We start from the raw sequence: 20184 nt of genomic DNA, 5'->3' as shown, positions 1-20184 counted from the left end.
TAAAACCATATTTTATTTAACTATCACATTAAGATACTAGGCACATCAAAAGCATTTTCAGTTTTCAAAATATACCCTGGCAAAAATATAGCAAGCATAAGTATAACTTCTTATTCTGCCAAAATTAAGAAACAAAGCTTATTTGATATGCAACAGTTTCTAATGAAGATAACAGCTTTTTATGAAACAAGTCGGGATGTTTGTTGGAAATACTCATTGAGGTGTCAGTCTAGGTCTAAAATACAAATTTCTTTATTTTAAATGGCCACATTCTGGCTTAGAAACTAATGGTAATAAATACACAATGACCTCTCAACTGTGCCTAAACCCACCGTCACTATCTCTAAGCATTTTCAATTTACTGTGCTTAAAGTCAGAAAACCAGGATTTAAGCCTAGGGTTTGCAATGTGAGAAAAACAAACAAAAAAAAAAACAAAACAAAAAAAACAACCATTGGGAAAATCTCTTGCAAACTGTAGAGTATTACATATCTCAAAGTTTACTAGCATCTCTAATGAAGTGTGCCACTATCACCAAAAGACTGAAGAATTTATCCATCTTACACTATTAGCCCACCTTCCTTTTCTTGTATCTCTCCTCCTAGGTGAGCTTTCTGAAATATAATATTTTAATTCAGGTGATTAGAGATTTTATAAAAACTATTTTTTCTAGAAAGATTTCTAAAAGAAATGTGTGGCTATAGGCCATTTATAAGGTTCTAGGAGAGTAGATTGTTTGGCAAGTCTTAATAGATCTACCTGGCCGCCTTAACATTTCAACTTGCATCATTGCAGCCTCCTCACAATTTAGCCCCAGGGAGGTTTTCTTTTTTCCTTCTTGGAAGCAAGGTCAAAGCCTCAAATTCAAGCTTTATCTTGATTCCTAGAGAGACCCCATCATAAACTATGTCCTCAACACCCAGGTTCTCTGATCAGAACTTCTAAAACTGCCCTCTTCCTCTTTCACTGGTAGTCGTCCTTTCCTGAGAGACTTAAATTAAAATTCATGAGCTCCCTAACCTCCTAGTAGTTTTTGGAGTGGAGATGATAGCTTTCATGACATTCTCAAAGATCTCCACACAAAATCCTTAAAACAAAAAGCTGCCTGTTTTTTTAAAATTAGGCTTTTAAAATTCCATCTCATTATTCAGATTCAGGACAAAATAGATTTTTCTGACCTATTCAAACCTTCCATTTTATCACTTGATTTGCATCTGATTCACTAGCCTCTGATTCACTAGTCACTTATTTATTCAATATATACTCTCCCAATATCTACTCTGAACAGGGCATTGGACTAAGTCTGAGTTTTCACATAATTTCATGTAAAAATAATGTTTACACAAGGGGTTTACAATTATTTGTAAAATATAATAAATAATATATAGAAATATTTATTCAGTAAACAGATTACAAATACTTGAAACATAATATTAGACCATAATTTATAATTTAAGAGACCCAAATCTAAATCTCAACTTTATTATTCATTCCTAATACTAATTCAAAGACATTTTTTTTCTTCCTGTACAACTGGGTTCTCTTAAAACAAAGGTAAGGAAGCAAATTGCTTTAGATAATTCTGAAGAAATTATTAAATCTGAAAACATAAAACAAATATCAAATTAAAATATGTTAATGTCTATGCAGAACTTCGGGGGAGGAGAGGGATGAACTAGAGGTTAGAAGGAGACTGAATCCCAGAATGCCATGCTTCTGAGGATATCATTTACCACAATGGTAGGCAAGTCTGAGGCCATGATTTTACAGTCCCTCCACCCAGAATGGAACCGAGTTCCCTGGTACCAAGCTTATTCCACACCTTACCTGACTCAGATATTTTCTGGGCCTGGTAAGGGCAGTGAGCTTTTACACTGCAAGCCTTCAAGCCAGGCTCTAGGCTGGCCATGTTGCAGAATCCTGGGCAAAGATTCTCTAAAGAAGAAACATTAAAAGGTGTCCTACCTGAGGCTTTGTTTAAATTTCAGTTTCCCCTTCAGGAACCTTACCTCTGGTTCCTGATGCATTCAGTCCTCATTCAAAGGCTGCTGTGTTCTTCCTGTAAATATCCCTGCCTGGCACAGCCCCAGTCTTCCAAACCTTTGCTTCCTTGGTTTTCCCAGGGCTGGCAGTCAGCCAGACCACTGTTCCTTGTGCGGAATTAAACCATCATTCACAACTACTCTATGTAACTTCCAGGAATAAATCAAATTGCCATCTCCCATCAGAGTGTCATCAATCCCATTTCTAGGGAGTTGCTACTTCACTAAGGAGAATGAAGAATAAAATAAGGATGTAAATGGGTAGGTAGACATTAAGCCATTAGGGAGAATGAGGGAGAGAGATATAACAGGACTGTGATTTGACCAGAACACAGGACAAGTGACCAAAAAAAAAAAAAAGAAGGAAAGAAAGAAAATGAAGGAAGGAAGGAAGAGAAAATAGAAAATCAGTAAGAATGCTAAATACTGTTGGGAAAAGAATTTGGAGAAATATTCGAAAGGCTATTATAAACATAGTCACAGTTGTAAATATTTACTAATTCAAAGCTTTCAAATGCTGAAATGAGAAAAGAAAGTAAAATTCAGACTAAAAAGAAATAAAATTGTGTAATTCAGATTATGTATATATTTTCCAAATGTAAAAAGAAAATGTAATTTTCTTTAGAAAATTAGTTCATAAATTTGACCCATTACATAACATCATAAAATTTGAGAGGCAGACTTGTAAAAGGAGAACCTGGTATTATGGTCAAAATTAATGAAGAAGCCCTTGGATGTAGCAAGCAATTCAGAAGGAAGCAGAGGAGGAAAGAAGAAATAAGTAGTGAGTCAGGAAGAGGAGAAATACAAGATGGGAAAAAGTGGTTCACTTACCTAGGATCCTATTTTACAATATGCTAACTGTTGAGAAAGAGGTAAGAAAAAAAAACAGCAAAAAACGTAGCCAACCAACCACATAGTTTTAAAAAAAATTCACAGCTCAATAACTCAAAGAGCAAAATCATATTAAGTGACTATTTGAAAAAAGGATATGAATGTACCAAAATCTTAATAGCTAATTTTCTAATAGGGTTGAAAGGAGTTAATATGTACAGGGCAGAGGTGGCACTGAATCGAGAGATTGCCTTCCCTTTATTCAATACTATAAACGTCTGAAAAAGAAAGCAAAATACATAAAACATAACTTACAATATACATCAAGGACATTTTAAGAGAAAGGCGAGACCATTATTTAGAAAGATAGCCTTATAAAAAATGTAGTAACATACTAAATGCCAACATATGAGATAATGATAGGTGCTTTTTCTTTCTGAGCACTATAAATTCTCCTAAATTTTGTGACACGAGGATTTAAAGATGAAAATAAAGAAAATTTGTAGTCAATGCCATAGAAATTCTTAGCATCTTTATCAAGTTTTGATATCAGTATTCTTACACTATTTGTAATTCGTGAAAAGCATAAAAATGTGGCTTTGAATACTTCTTCAGTTAGAAAAATTTTCACAAGAACTTCAGGGTTTCCCAAGTGTGTTTTTGGATCAAACTCTTTTGAGCACTTGCAAATCACCTGCTATTATTTCTGTGGTACGAGGGCATAAACCTGTTGAAGATCAAAACACCTTATATAGAGCTCAAGATTGTAAAGAGGCATTTAGATACTGCTTTTGGACATATAAGATACATGTATGAAAAATTTACTCCTTGTTTTCACTTTTTGTTTCATCACACTGTAAGGTGACAGACTTTTGCCTTTCCTCAAATCCCCTGCTGCAGGATGCCTCTTCAGTTTTCTGCCTGTGCTGGGAATGTAGGTTCAAATGAATGCATCCAAACCACTTAAAATATAGTGGGGCCATTAATAGTCAGGCCCACCCAGCATCCTAGTGCTACTTGAGACAGAGAGGCGGAGGCACAGCATTCTTTACCAGACATCCCTGGGAACAGTCTGTCACCAATTCGGCAGCAGGGGAAGGAAAGGCAATTTTACTAAAAACTCACTTTCTTATTGATATAGTACGGGTCCAGGTCCTCCAGGGGCTCTGACACCATCCCTGGAGGAATGTCTCCATAAATAAATGGAAGGGATTTTCCTGCTTCCAAGTCACTATTTGGCTTTGGGCCATTTTCATCATCCTCATCCTTGCGCTCTTGTTTGGGTCTCTTAGCTTTCTCTTCTGCAATGCGTTGTTCAATAGCAGCAAGGGATTCCCTGGTGAAGAAGCGGAAGCTGTCAGGTCCTGGAGGTACCAGCACTGACTGTGCCATCTTTTCATCCTGCTCCTTTAATCACTGTTTAGCTCCTTGCATAAGAAAGTGCTATGGAAACAAGAGAAAGAGAGAAAAAAAGAAAGCAATGCCATTAGGAAACAAAAGTGACTTTGGCACTCACAGGACATTGAGATAAAATACATAAACCAAGCTATATGTAATCATATTTTACTAAGAAAGCTGTATTTGGCATCCAGGGAATTCTCATGCATTTGTCAGCTTGCATGGAGATCTATCTTTCATATTCAGTAGCTGTCTATGAGGTAATCTCATCTCCCACTCCCAAAATGTTTTAACTGGAACTATCCAATTCAGAGCTAGGAAATGGAGGATACTGGTTTGTGCCTGCTGTTTCGCTTTTGTGAATATTTTGGCAGCCATCTTTTTCAACATCCTTTCTGCAAAAATATAGAGATCCAAAACAAGAGATGAATAATCACCCAACATTGTAGAACCGGGGCTGTGCAAGGATCTTGCATGTACCTCTCTCTTTTTGCTATGTTCCCTTTGGCCTACTTTTCTACCCTTAAGAATTTATTCAAAATCAACGCACCTGGTAAAAAGCTCTGGAAATTCTGACATGCCAGGCTGTGGAAACATAGGTGGATACTGCTTGAAAACAAGGGAGCAGGAAGGAGCAGGGGATGCCCGGTTGCTTTTGGAACTGTTTGGAAGCTGCACAGGAAGGGATCCAGCTCCTGCCAAACTGGGCAGGAAGTCACCCACGTCAGAGGTCTGGAGCTTGGACCCCCTGGTTTAGCAACCTGCTGCTGTTTGTGCAATTGCTCTGAAATTACCAAATTTGCAGTTCCTTAGAAAATACTGCAGAGATAGCCCATTTTCTCAAATAGTGCCCATTTAATAAAATCTATACCGAGGGTTTGGACTTGAAAAAAAATATTAAGTTGAACATAGTTTATCTTTTAAGCAAATTCCTATTACATTGGCCTTTGCAAGAACGTAAATGAAGTTTTACTGTATTCTAATCACATTTTACTGGACTAACACATATAACTCAACAGAGCACACACCAATCATCCCAACTGTTATCTCTGACTCAGTGGCAGGAGTTTGCTTTTTGAAATAACACAACCAAAATCTTGAATCCGGAATGCCATCTGTATACAATCACTTATCTATTTTTCCTTTTTTAAAAATGTCAATCCATTTTAACCTCCACCCTACAGAAATGAGAATTGCCATTTAATTAAATGAAGTGCATTTTCTAAGAGTCAAATTCATTAATATCCAGATCATTTCTTCAGCATATGCCAAATATAACATAAGCTACTGTACCATACATCTCCACATTTTTTTTTTAAAGTATGCTAGGTAGGACCTGTCAGCCACCAGCTAGCAGACAGCCTTCAGTATCACAGTGCCTCCAAAACATCCCTCATTTTCCTCACCCAGTCCCAGAGATCTTTAAGCCTGGCAACAGGCATGGCAGTTCCCTCCTTGCACACTCCAGGTAGGAAACTGCTGTGCCTGAATGTTCTAAGAGAAGAGACATGCTAAAACATGCAGCCAGCAGTTTCAAAATGAAAGTGGTCCTCTGCAAATTCCCTCAAGTATTCTACTGTAAAGGTAGAGAAGCATCACAGAGAATAAGCATAATAAGAATATTAAAACATTACCCCTGCAGAATCTTTCACACCCAGAGTTTGGGATTGATAAACTGGCACCAAGAAGACTGCAGCTAAAATTCCATCATGCTTTTTTCTTTTTTTCATTTTTCCTTTTCTTTTTTCTTTTTTTTTAATTCTCCTTCAAAGACCACACCTAACTTCCTGTAAAAGGATTCTGGTAGCTGAAGTAGGAACGGGCATTTCCTGTGTGGGGACTACAAAATGGCATTTTTGTAACTACCACTAGAGGGCAGGGAACTGTGAAGACAAACCCCTCACAATGTACACACACGTATATTTGAAGCCGCCCAAATCTTTCAGTAATGGAGCTCTGATCTTCTACAGGCTTTTCTTAGAATGAAACGTTAAGACTTTGCTGATTTCAATTATTAATTCTGTTAACCAAAAGCTTCTGTTCAACCTTTTGATTTGCTAAGCCAGAAGTCATTTGATGAATACAAATAATTCAAATTAAAAGTAAAAAGCAAGTAAATAATGAAGGGGTAAAAATAAAAACTCATAAAACAGCAATTACATGCAATTTAGCTTCAGCTCCAGAATATTTGAAATTTAATAAAGTGCTTTTCTAATTCAACAAAGAGATGGTCCTTGTGCTATACAAGTTAACTTTCTCTAGAAATAAAATTAACCTGATGAGACACTAATTTTATTTCATATCTGATTTGAGTGACTGAAAAGCAACCAGAAGAAAACTGAAAGCCAGTGGAATACTAAATGCTAGTCTTTCAACTAACATGGCTAAGATTTGAGGTTTTACTATGTGCCAGTCACTGACTGGGCTAAGATGTGTGCATGTGCTGTGTCATTTCATCCTCTTCACAACCCTGTCAGATAAACACTTTCATGGTCCTTTTTTGAAAACTGAAGAAAGGAAGTGCACTGAGGTTAGAAAAATGTCACCTAAGATCATACAGGCAGGAGGCAAACTCAAAGTCTGACACCAAAAACTGTAATCTTTATTCAGTCTTAAAAAGAAATACCTGTTCGTGCAAATAAGGACTAAAATAAAGATTAAATAAAAATTAAACAGTGACACCAATTATAATCAGAAACAGTCATAATTATTACATTGATTTATTTTGCATATTTTGTAGCTTCACCATTTTCATTAAAAAAAATGTATTTGTTGGGAATTAGCAAGGAGAAGATATAGCCAAAAAGAACTTTTTAGTCATTATTGAAAGTCTCTTTTGGTTATAGGAGATAAAAGAATGACTCAAACTTGCTTAAGAGAAAAAAGGAACTTATAAAAGGAAGGAAGGAAGGGAAGAAGGAAGGAAGGAGGGAGTCCACTGGTTCAAGATTTATTGTCTACAGTAGCATTAAGCTTGGGATGATTTGGGAGCTCAACTGATGTTACTAGCACCTAGCTATGCTGTATCCTTTGGCTTTGACCTCCATGGTGATAGCTTTTCTACAGATTTGCTTATTGTAGTAAGACGCTATAGCAGCTGCAACCTTCCAACTTCCCAGACTTAAACCCAACAGGAACAAAGACCCAGAAAAACTCTCATTGGATCTCATTGACTCCATTGGGTCACATACCCATCCCTAAAGTAATCACCATGGTAATTACCAGGGTAATGCCATGCACTGTACTTTGATTGGCCTCCCCTAAGCCAAATGGCCCACCCTTGGAACTAGGAAGAAACCTCACCTGAAACCTAGGAACAGTCAGGGTTTTGGTAGTGGTATAGAAACATTCTTCAAAGTAGAGTTGGGGTGCTATTGTTAGAATAAGGGGGGTTGATGCTGGTCAACAAAAACCAACAAGTGTGTGCTTTAGCCTCAATACTTAGAGAGTAACATTATGAACATCAGCATATGCATATACATATATATACACACACATATACATTTTTTTAGTTTCACCATTTTCATTACAAATGTATCTATACATACATATATATGAATATGTATATATATTCATTCCATACAATAAAACACTTAAGACTTGGAAACCAGGCAAGATACTTAGAAGATTCCTTCCCCAAAGGAATCTGTCCTATAATTAAATATTTCAAAAATCTCTATGGTGAGTATTATCTTCATTTATCAAATGAATATATGAATATTCTGGTCTTAATTTACAGACATGCTCAACAATAGGCTAACTCATTATACAAAAGATTCTAAATAAAAAAAATAACTTAAGAGTTCAAAATTTACAAAGTGATTTGCCAAACATATTTTTTGGGGGGAGATTAACCATAATAATAACACATAGTGCTTACTTTTTGTCAGTCACTATTTCAAGACCTATAAAACCATTTAATTCTTGTAACAACCTGATGAAGTTGAATCTGTGATCATCCCCATTTGAACATGAGGAAACTGAGGCATCAAAAAGTTAAGTAATTTGCAACATGCATAAGCGCTCAGCTGGAAATAGTAGAGTCAGAATTTGAACCCATGCTCTCTGGCTACAGAATCCATGTTCCTAACCATTATGTAATACATCTCAAGCCTTTTACCAGAATCAGCAACACACCAAGAGAACATATTACTTGTAGGGTCACTGTTTTCTCTCCTATTGATCCTAGTCAGTGAATGTTTCTTAAGATATTTAAAAGGGTGAACATGCAATGTTTTACCAAAAGATACAAGACATAAGAAGAGCAACACCTGAATGTTTTTTTCCATCTCAAAAGACTTGTATGCAATATAAATTTGAAATAAGAATCATAGTCTTGTTTCTGATTTCACAGGATAAAGTTTTCAGAGGTCATACACATTATTATTTTTTCCATTTGCTCTGATTCTTGTTAACATCATCTTGATATTTCAGGAGAATGCTAAATGACATATGTTACATGGCTTTTAAACTTAATTCAGTTACACTATTTTCCAGATTGAATATTTTATATTACAACTTTTAAGGCCCGACACTATATTTGGAAGACCATAAATAATGGGAAAGGCAAACAATATTATTTTAAGTAGTCAGAAAGGAAAGGACATTAAGAATTAGATTTCTAAATTTTGCTGATATTTCTGTGTTTTCCTTTCAATGCCTTCTTTCTTTTATTTTTCTCACTATAAAAAAGGAAAATTAATTTTCTAAATCAAAATAGAAAAGAAAAATTAAGCCATGTTATTACATAAGATGACATTTACAAAAAATAGTAAAGTTATGTAAAAGTTAAGGCAATAACAAAACAAAGATATGTAGTAGTAAATAGTATATGACTCCACAAAGCTCCACATTTATAATAACTATTCTAAAGTTAAATTTATACTAAGAAAATCATTGGCTCATTAAATCTCATAAATAAGGAGATAATTATATAATAGTTTATATTATAATCAATGGCTGTGGATAAATGCTCAAAAACCTTAGAGGATTTTGTCGCTGAGTTAGAAAGCTGAGAATTCTAAGGAACGTCTTTTTCTGAAAGTGATCTCTTAATCTTATTTTACAATTGTACTTTTTAGTTTTCTTCAGTATGTTAGAGTGATGCTGGAAACGTAAACTAAGAAAAGATTTACTAAATGTTATCAGAACATTTATTTCCTGGATTTTCTACTTTCCTCATCCATAGGCTTGAGTCTATATTCTCATTTACTTTTTGATTGTCACTTACTGTGTTTCTGCATATCCTTCTCCCTTTAACCTTGATCCACTAGCTCATTTCTATAACTAAGAATTTCCGTAAAAGAGAGAAAATTCTGAACAACCAGACTTACATGTTTTTCCACTATAGATTAGGAACAGAACATAATAGAAAAAGAAGACATAGGCTCAGTATATACTGTTCAGATAAACTGTCCCTTTTCTTTAAATGCTCGGTTTAGTTACAATATAAAAGAATTCTTATTTTCAGTATTTTATATTCAAAGTCTATTTGTTGAGCAATATTCTTTATAACAGTATAGGTATTCCCGTAAATTATTGTTACTTTTTAAACCCATTTTTTAACAAGCGCACACCATGGTTATCATGATGATACCTGAAAAATACCATTCAATGTACTGATAATCATTTTACAATCAACTTTCCTGGGAAAAAATAAATTTGATATAATGAGATATGCCTACATATTTATAAACCATTTTTATTTTATTGCAGGTAGAATAGCAACGCATTTCTACATCCCTGCTTAACTTTTAGAGGGATTAAATGCATGTTAGACATACATGAACTACTTCAACCCTTCCTACGTGACTTATCAGCTGGAAGGCCACCTCTAATCTGATCACATTAGTTTGGTTTTGACGCATAGATTATACTAGAATCACAGAATTTCACTTCTGGATCTTAATAGTCTGGTAAGAAAGAAGATTTCCCAAGGTATGGTTGTCCTGATGAGAGTGAGACAGTTCCATTTATTCTAAATGCCTGAATATTTCCAGCTTAGTTTTCTTCACGCTTTCTGCTTCATCGAGGACTTCTACCTAACACTTGCCCCCTCAGCCATCACCCTTTTCTACAGGGGAGAAAAAGGCAGCTTCTACACTCCTCAGTGGGGTAGTAGATCTGAATGTCTGGGCATCTTCCTCAGGAGAGAAGAAGCAGGCAGAGCCAGGAGCAGTTCTTTGGAATGAAAAACAATGCTCAAAAAATAGCTACATTCCCAAGTGTCCTAGATCTAAAATCTATGTGTCTGTGTGTGCTCGCACATGCACGCACATACACGTATCTGTCTCACAGAGAGAGAATTAGAGATGAGAGAATGAAAGCATAAAAGACCAGGGATTTGTCTCTTCATGTCATGTTAACATGACCTAAATTCTGGAACTCTAAGTGGTTCTTGATATTAAACTATCTCACGTAATTCTTGTAATGTTTTGTGAAGAAAGTCATGTTGTCACTTTCTAATGTGGTGGTGATCCTGGCTTACTGCCATTACCAACAACACAGAGCCAGCATTTAAACTCACAGGTGTCTGATTTCAAATTATAAATACACTTCATTGTCTCATTTTCCCTCAGAAGTGAGAAATGTACCATTGATATACAAGCTGAGAAGGGTAGTGTGAAATACATAATTTTTTTAAGTCACTAGATCCTTATCTATACCTAAGATACTTGTAAAATACCATAGGCTCACTGTTATTAAGCAAACTGGCAACCCACTAGAAATAACTTAGTATCCCCTTATACTCTTGCTATTGTGGGTTTAACTTGACTTCTCTGCTGGAACGACTTCAACTATCTGAACCTCAGTTTTCTCATCAGTAGAAATGAAGGTTTATTTTGAGTTTTCTGAAATAAATTTGTAAGAAAAAGCTAAGCACTATAATTGGGACATAGTACATGCTTCATAAATATTGGTTGATTTTCATTCTTTCAGAGATAACTTAGTGTTTTGTCATTTCTAACTTTTATTAAAGTTATTTATGCAAAGCCTTTCTCTCCTATTATCTCATCTTTCTTATCCTATCTCACCTTTCTTTGTGATTTTTACAATACCCAGCACAGTATCTCACCTGAGATGAACCATCCAGTAAATCATTGATGAATTAACAACTGTAACTCTATATATATACTCAGGGGCTTTCTTGTTTTCACTGAGTGCACTTTCTTTTATCGTCAATAAAATTGATTTGTCATGATGCCAGACTAATTATAGGCTTCTAAGTTTTACTTTGTTTCTGTATACATTTGTGTCACCTCCATAGTTTGAACTTACCTTATCTTTCCTAATACATGCCCTTAACCTAAGTCAGACTACTCTCTTCACTGTTTCTCCTCTCCATCACACACGCACACATCACACACACACACATACACACACACAAATCAAACATGCACATAACACACACGCACACATCACACACACACACATACACACACACAAATCAAACATGCACATAACACACACGCACATCACACATACACACACACATACATATACACTTGTTTCTAGCCCTGCAGCTTATTTCCCCAGCCCAGAAAGTTCAATGTTCTCTTTTTTGCCTTTCTCAATCTTATCAATTCTTCAGGAGCAATCACTCTGGAAAACTTTCTGTGAGGAATCTCTTCTTAATTTTCTGAATTTCCATTATATTTAAAAATAAAAAGAATGCAGTGTTAACCTCTTAATGCATTCTTCTGCATACATTTTTCTTTGTTTTAATTTATTCCCCAAACTACTTCTAGGTGAATTTTAATGAAAGTATAAAATTACATTAGTCTCCCTTACCCAAGAATCTGCAACCATTCTCCATTACCACCCATATAAAGTATAAATTCCTCTTCCTAACTTTCAAAGAATGCTCTAAATTTCCTCACCAGCCTTATCTCCTGTCAACGCCTACCAGTACCTTATGGTAAAGAAGAAAGAATTTGCTCAAGTTTTCCTAAATGGCACCTTGATGTCTATGTTTCTACTTCCAAGTTGTTACATACATTGTTTTCATGATCTGAAATTCACTACCTCACCAATTCAACCTGATGAGACAACAGCAGTTTTAAATTTCAAATATTACGTTTTTCATAAATATTTCCACATCCTTCCAGCTGGGTATGTCCTTTCACTTTTTTAAGCTCAATAGCAACTTGCTTTTCACACACTAGTTGATATAGTTATGCAACAGCCTGGAGGTAAGGCTATGACGTACTCCTCTTTGTAACTCTTGAAGTACATAAAATAATACCTTGCAGAAAGTACATACCCAATAAAATAATCAAGTAACAGAAGATTTCAAAGAGACACAGTATTTAACAAGCTGTCATGTTGAGGGGGCCTGGATATGCCACAGGCTCTTGTGACTCTAGAGTACAGATCTAAGATGAATATGGATGTTATAGGAAAGACAATTTTGATTCAATTTAAACAATAATGTTCAAATTCTTAGACCTGCATCAAACAAAATGCTTATTCTTGAATAAGAAATAATCCTCAATTGCCAGAGTTACTATTTAAGCAAATGCTGTAGAAAGGATGCTTGCCTGGGCAAATAATTGGAATGCATAATTCCAAAAATATTTCCAACTGCCAGATTCTATGGCTGCCTAAAAAACAGAGCACCAAATTATCTTTTACTAAAAGAAAAAAAAAAAAAAAAGAAAAGAAAAAGAAAATAATTAAATTAATTATTAAGTCCTTTCACACAAATTCTGGATTAGAGCTAATTCCACTTCCAGAAGATGGGCACAGAACATGTTATCTCCCTGATCAGTGGCTGCTCCTTCTTGGCTGTGAGCTCCCTGAGGGCAGGAGCTGGTTTGGGCCTGCTGACCACCTTCCCGTCTCCAGTGCTACTACATCATGTGGTTTCTCCATAAGTATATGCTATCCAATTAAGTGTGAGAACTAATTTTACATTTGCATAATTAAATCAAAAGATGTCAAAGAGAAGACATAGGAAAAAGGATCTTACCACCAATAAAATCTGCCTTGTTTTAGAAATACAATTTATTACTGCTCCTGGGATTGCAATCAGAATACACTGAAGAGCATGAAGCTTTTCTTGCCTCTTTTTAGGACCATTTGTCTTTGTTGGGTTCACATCATACATAATGTATTTTCATCAAGTATGTCAAAATATGTGCCCAGATACATGTTTTCCTTTTAAAATTAGTTACCTTGGGGTTCCAGTCACTTAACACAAGACTGTAATGGCTCTAACCACTTTGAGATTTCTTTCTGTTGGGGTTGTCACTTATCTTTTTAGGGAGTTAATTTGCGTATCTTTTTTTTTAACCAAGTATTTTTGACACTCTGTTTCTAGCAACACCTGATTTGTACTAACATTATTCATTTTGAAGGCCTCTTACTGACTTTCTGTCAATTGGTAGGCACCATGCTTATGAAGAAAAAGGGTGTAACTTTGGAGCCAGACAGAGCTAGTTTGCATCCTTACTCTGCTAATTTCCAGCTGTTCTTCTCTGGGCAAAGGACTTGGATTCTAGTGAGAATTAAAGAAGATAAGTAAAATACCCAGTACACATAGCAGATGCTACTTATCTGTTTTTGCCCAATGCTTTTCAAATCATACCTAGTGTTGTACTAAGCAAAATGAGTAAGACCAAATGTAAAGCTAGAAGTCTGATCTTTCAGAATTTATAATACTGTTTGCCATTTAACAAAACAATTTTTAAAGTGCTAACCAAGGGCCAGCATTCTTCCAGATGCTTAGAATACAGTACCTAACCAAACAGACAAAACTCTGCCCTCATGAAGTTTATATTCTATGTATCTTAGTGATACAATGTACAAGAAAGTTGAATATAGAATATAGCAGGTGATACTAACTGCTATAGAAAAAGATTTTGCAGGAAAGAGAGAAAACACATCAGGGTAGGAGGTTGGGAGGAGCAGGGTATGTTGTACATTTAAATAGGGTGCTAAGGGAAAGTCTTGTTGAGGAAGTGACATTTAAGCCAAACCCCTTGAAGGACCCAAGGAAGCCAGCCAAATCATGAGCCTTCCTGGATGATGGGGTTGCAAGCAGAGCAAATGCATGAGAAGAGTAATAGAAAGGTACTCACATTTGGGAAGGTCTATAGAAAAGTAAATAACATTGAAAGAATGAAAGCAACAACACAGGGCAATAACATCAACAGGAAGAGGAAAGTAGAGCAGGTAGCGGGGACAGTGATGCTGCCAACCTCAGTTAGGCCAGCCATCTGGTTTCCCAGCAGTTTCACCGGTGACGCCTGTGACATAAATGTCAAGATCAGAGCCCAAGCCAGACCCTGAGAAGCAACTATCGGACCAGAAATAAAGGAAAGCTCACTGCCACTTAAAGCCCTGAGCCTGAGAACAGAAGGGGTATGTAGAAAGCAGAAGAGCCTTGCCTGGCTGCTCAGAAAACTCTACACCTGGATGACTGTCTGCAGGGTGGACCCAAGAATAATAACAGCTTTCCAGATATGGAAAGTACAGCAGCCAAATTTAGCAGCTAGGAACAGCTCAACATCGGAGATGCAGACAACGCAAACTGTTGCCTATTTATATGTCTAAAAACATTGGAATTTTAGAAGATTAGAAAAGGGATACTCTTTTTGTACCATGATGCAGTCTTAAAAGGAGACAATAGCACCAATTAAGATACAGGTTGAAAACAGATATTGCTACAAAACTATGTGTTTGTTTCATATGTAAAAAATGTATTGGTGTTCATGTGTAAAAAATGCATCTGTCTAATTAACATGTTGGCAGCTACCCTCACTAGTATATTTCCTTGCTTTTAATCGCTCCTAATACATTTTAGAGAAAACAAATAGAGAATTAGCCACTTTGTTCCTCAGTTCACTTAATCTCTTGACCCTTGGCCTTTCTGTCTTTTTCTTTTTTCTTCCTTTTCCCCCCCTTCCTCTCTTTACGATAAAGATAATTCCTATCCTGGTCAAATTCATAAAGTTGCTGTTGGAATGAATTCAGATTATTTGAAGTAAAACCTTTTTTTGAATTGAAAGCATTATAGGCAAATGCATTTTCTTCCTTTTCTTAATATTATGAAAATATCAATTTTTGTCTTCAGAAATAAATGGAGAAATGGAATTTTAACTGAAAAGAAATGATCTTTTGCACTCTCTATTTAAAAGTTTCCCTATGTAACTCCACGTATGTGAATTATAAATGTAAGGTTAGAACTCATAAAATAGATTTTGAACAGCTCTGTATCATGTACCTAGATGTAAAGCCCACATATGTCAGATCATGTGATTTCCACCCCCACCATATTGCTCCTCTAGTTTCATCTGCAAACTAAGCAGGGAAAACAGCAGACTTGAGAAAGGAAAAGGGCAGAAGGCTCAGGAAAATATATAGCCTCCCCCAAAGAAGTGACCATTTGCCTCTACATATTCATTTCCAGGCTCATACTCATATGAATGACATTTCCCATTTATTTTTCTCTCTCCCACCAAACAAAACATACTGAAATCATTAAAAGCAAAGGCTGATCTGTAAAAGCAGCCTTATCACTTGGAAATTATCAAAGGGCAAGATATGACTCACATAGTTTTTGAAAAGTTCAAGTCATGATCACAAATTGAAACTGAATTTTCTTTTGGTTGAGAGAGAGAGCAGAGGGAAGAGAGGAAAGGAGAAGACAGAAGAGAAAGATATTGGATTCAGTTCTATAGAGAAAATATTCTTCCAAATAAAAGAATTTGTAAATTAGAAGGCATGACATCGCTTCTCGGCCTCTTGGCTAAAATCAAGTGTAGACGATACGACTTAGATTTAGAATTGAATCCCTACTTTCCTTTATGGCATTGAGTATTTTCCCCTTATATTGGCACCATAACCGATGCTAACTAAAACTACAGGATTTGTGTTTGGAATGGGGCCTCCCAAGAGATCATTTAGTCAGACTACTTCTTAGGTTGTTGCAAAAGTAATTGCGGTTTTTGCATTTATTTTTGACCCTTTAAACCGCAATTACTTTTGCACCAACCTAATATATTCATTAAGGATTGAACTAACATCAAAGACAGATGGCTTTGTCTCAGATCTCAGAACAGAGATTTCATAACTTTCCTTGCTTGTTTATTCCACTCTTTAATCATTATCTAACTTATTCTTTCGTTATAACCTCTGTCAGTATTAACAGTATCCAAACTATTTCTCCTAGTGCCTCACTGGATGGAAATGGAAGCACCATACATACCCCTATATAGGATTTATCAGGGAAAATTGCCAAAATATTTATTTAGCATTCTTTTTATTGACATTAAAAGGATATTTATCTATTAGTGAATCCAGTGACTTAATTATAACTGTAGTAAAATGAAAATATTGGCTGATGGTGGACATGATCTCTATAATTCTCAGCCTTCAGTCTGATTTTCTCCTATCCCCTTCCTCAGTCCTTCTGAAGAGAATCAAATGTTAATCTGATTAATCAGTTCCTGAGACAACAGAATGGTTAAAATTTTTAACCATGGCTAAGATTGTCAACATGCTGTATTCTAATTGTCACTTGGTATAGAACACTTTCTATTTTTCCTTATGATTTCTTCTTTGATCCATGGATTATTTAGAAATGTGTTGCTTAATTTCTGGAAAAAAAAAAAGAACTTTTTGTAGATATCTTATTGTTACTGGTTTATTATTTAATTACATTGTAGTCAAATATTCTCAAATGAATTGAGAGTTATTTATGGCCTTGCATATGTCCTTTGGTGAATGTTCCATGTGCACTTGAAAAGAACGTATAATCTGCAGTTGGGTGTAATATTGTATAAACATCATTTAGGTCCTCATGTTGATAACTGATAATATTATTCAAATCATCTATATCCTTACAAATTTTTCCCTACTTTTCCTATTATCTACTGAGAGAAGATTGTTAAAGTCTCTAACAATAATTGTGCCTTTGTCTCTCACTTTAGTCCTGACAATTTTTTCTTCTTCTATTTTGGAATTCTATGATTTTGTCATTCATATTTAAGATTGTTATGTCTTTTTACAAATCAGCCCTTTTAACCTATGAGATTATCATTTTTATCTGTGTTAATATTCCTTGACTTGAAGTCTACTTTATTTGATATTTATATAACCATATTAGCTTTCTTTTGCTTAGTGTTTACATGCTATATCATTTGTTATTCTTTTACTTTCAATCTGTCTGTATTATTATACTTAAAATGTGTCACTTGGAAACAGTGTATCATCATATCTTGCTTTTTATCCAGTCTGCTGACAATCTCGAGAGTGGTAAAAATATACACCTACAAAAAGACTTATGCAAGAATGCACACAACAGCTTGTCCATATTAGTAAAAACCAAGAAACAACCCAAACATCCATCAATAGGTGAATAAAATACAAAGACACACTTATCTAATGGGTATTATTCAACATATGTTTATCAACAATCAAACTAATGCATATTTTATTTTATGCAAACTATACTTCTATTAAATAAAATGGCATAAGCCCAAGTTCTACTGTCTTTCTTCTACTTCCTGTTTTCTAATAACTCTGTGTGACTACAGCAAGGCAGACCTAGGTAAGCTGAGACAAACCAAACATCTTTATTCTCCCTCTTGCTGACTCTCTTTCAGTTTATAGAGTGTTTCTATCACATATCTTCAATTTATTATATCCATGTGACCAAAATAAGAATATAAGCTTCTCCAATATGGATTCATACTTTATTGGGAGGTATGGTCCAATTGTACCTCTGAGATAAATAGCTCTAAGATAATTTGGAGTTGGGTCTTTGATCATAATACCATCAATATTCCCTGCCCCTCAAAGAATTTGAAAGCTAATTAGGTAGTTAAAATAAACACATGGAAATGTAATAACAGTACTGAGTCCAGTAACAGCATAAAAGACAACTAACAATACAATTAACAAGGCAGTATATGATTTGTTTGTGATAGCAATGACAAGCTTGAATAGCATCACATAGGTGAAGGAATTATGTTTTTAGCTAGCTTATGTGAGTGGACACAGCAAATAATCAACAGATGAAAGACTGAAATTTATGAATTTTGACTATCCCCCTCCTCAATAAATGATGTAGTCTATATTCCTTGCTATAAGGTTAAAGGCATTGAGGACTGAAGTGATGAAGAAAAGCTTCTTGGATGAGGTGGAACTTATACTGGGCTTTAAAGGCTGGGTGGAAAGGGAAGGACATTCTACTCGGAAGGGAAATCATGAGCAAAGGCCCAGCCCCAAGCAGGGTCTGGCTCTGACCTACAAGAGAAAACAAGGTCAGTCAGGACAATAGCAAATGAAAAGATTAGTTATACTGAGTGGAAGTTCTTGACTAGATCAAGTTGAAAATCGAATCATCAAATTAGGGAAGGATGATAGGAGCCAGTATGAAGAAGGTGTCAAATATAATGCCAAAGGTCAATGACTACTTGCTGAAACTTTTAAGAAGGAAAGTGAAATAACACAAAGAAAAGTGTAGACTCTGGTTGACGAACACACAATGTAATATATAGGTGATGTATTATAGTATTGTACACTTGAAACCTATATAATTCTACTAACCAAAATCACCCCAATAAATTTAGTAAAAATAAAAAAAATTAAAAAAGAAAGGAGCAGGTGCTTTAGGAAGAAGATTCTTGAGTACATGATACTATGCCCATCATCCAGCCTAGGATACTCAAGGTCCAGAACACCCTGGGGCCCTGACTCTCTAAGAGAAGCTGGGAAGGAAAGCTCTCCCAGCGACACTCTGATTTGAAATTCAGATAAATACCAGCTCTGAAGACATCATCAGGATACTCAGACCACAGCCATCCTCTAAAGGACAAAAACCCTATGTGGCCTGAGAGGGGAGGCTTTCCTCCTCCACCCAGACTCAATGCTTGATCAGTATCTGAAATGACAAGAATAGGAAAAGTAGAGGGTGCACGAATGACAGCCATGATCATCCTGCCTCAGGCCGCCAAACAAATCCCACAAGTCCCCCAGTTCTTCACTCCTTACAACTTAATTCAGTGAACTCTGTCATCAAACCCATTTTTCAGAAAACAACAACAAAGTCTTTTTCCTGCAAAGAGCAACAGGCTTAGAATTTGGAAACTGTTTTATTGTTTGTTCACATGATTCACAGCTGTGAATAATGCGGAAATGAATATGGGTATGCAAATACCTCTTTAAGACCCCGTTTTCACCTTTTGGATGACACCAGGAAGTGGGATTGCTGGATCATACCGGCTGCGAGGCTCAGTCCCAGAAGGGTCATCAGCACAAGACAATCCAAGGCAAACCTGAATCAACAGGCTCTGATATGAAGCCCTGATAATGGCTTCACTCCTCTCTGGTGGTAAGAACATTACCTTTACTCCTCAACCCAGTACACTGTGTTTGCCAAGTACAGGCTGTATATTGATCCAGGGAAAGAATGGCATAATGAAAGTTTGAGGATCCAGCTGGCTTTTTTATTTTCTCATTGTTACCAGATCCTACATCTCTCCCCTGATCTGGCTCAGGATTCTGGTGTAGAACAGATCACTAAATTCCTATCAAGGTAGTACCTGAGATGGAAAAGGTCAGCCTTGGGAGGCCACCTGTGAATTCTTTACTAGTAATCGATGCTCCCATTCTCTTTCTTCATTCACAGCTCACAGAGCCACACCTGTCAGAGGCCAGCAGTGGCTGCCCACACTCACCTTCTTTGAAAGAATGAAGAGAATGAAGAAACACAGAGAGCTGGGGTTAGGAAGTGATTCAAGGTATCAAAGCATCTTTTTATGTTTTGTATGAGAGAATATTCAGTATTTTCATGGATGTATTTACTTTCAATACAAATAGGATAAACCTACACTTTATTGAGTACCTCTTACATGCTAAAACTTTATATGCATATTTTATTTCGTCTCTGTAACAGCCAGGA

General features: G+C 35.9%; 1 protein-coding gene across 2 annotated transcripts in view; it reads right to left on the bottom strand.

Annotated features, from left to right (window-relative positions):
- The window catches only part of LOC109445177 (sodium channel protein type 2 subunit alpha), a 126882-nt gene that overhangs the window by 80277 nt on the left and 26421 nt on the right, over positions 1 to 20184 (bottom strand). For both annotated transcript variants that reach the window (XM_074337239.1, XM_074337232.1), the window contains exons 3-4: positions 4002 to 4319; positions 3037 to 3154 (exon numbers count right to left, since the gene is read on the bottom strand). In XM_074337239.1, coding sequence (XP_074193340.1) covers positions 3037 to 3154; positions 4002 to 4268 — 385 coding nt within the window. In that variant the 5' untranslated portion in view covers positions 4269 to 4319. The remainder of the gene's footprint in view (positions 1 to 3036; positions 3155 to 4001; positions 4320 to 20184) is intronic.

The sequence above is a fragment of the Rhinolophus sinicus genome, linkage group LG01 (assembly GCF_036562045.2).
Source record: "Rhinolophus sinicus isolate RSC01 linkage group LG01, ASM3656204v1, whole genome shotgun sequence".
NCBI lineage: Eukaryota > Metazoa > Chordata > Mammalia > Chiroptera > Rhinolophidae > Rhinolophus > Rhinolophus sinicus.
The sequence above is the reverse complement of the archived record's forward strand: the minus strand, read 5'-3'. Positions and strand labels throughout refer to the sequence as shown.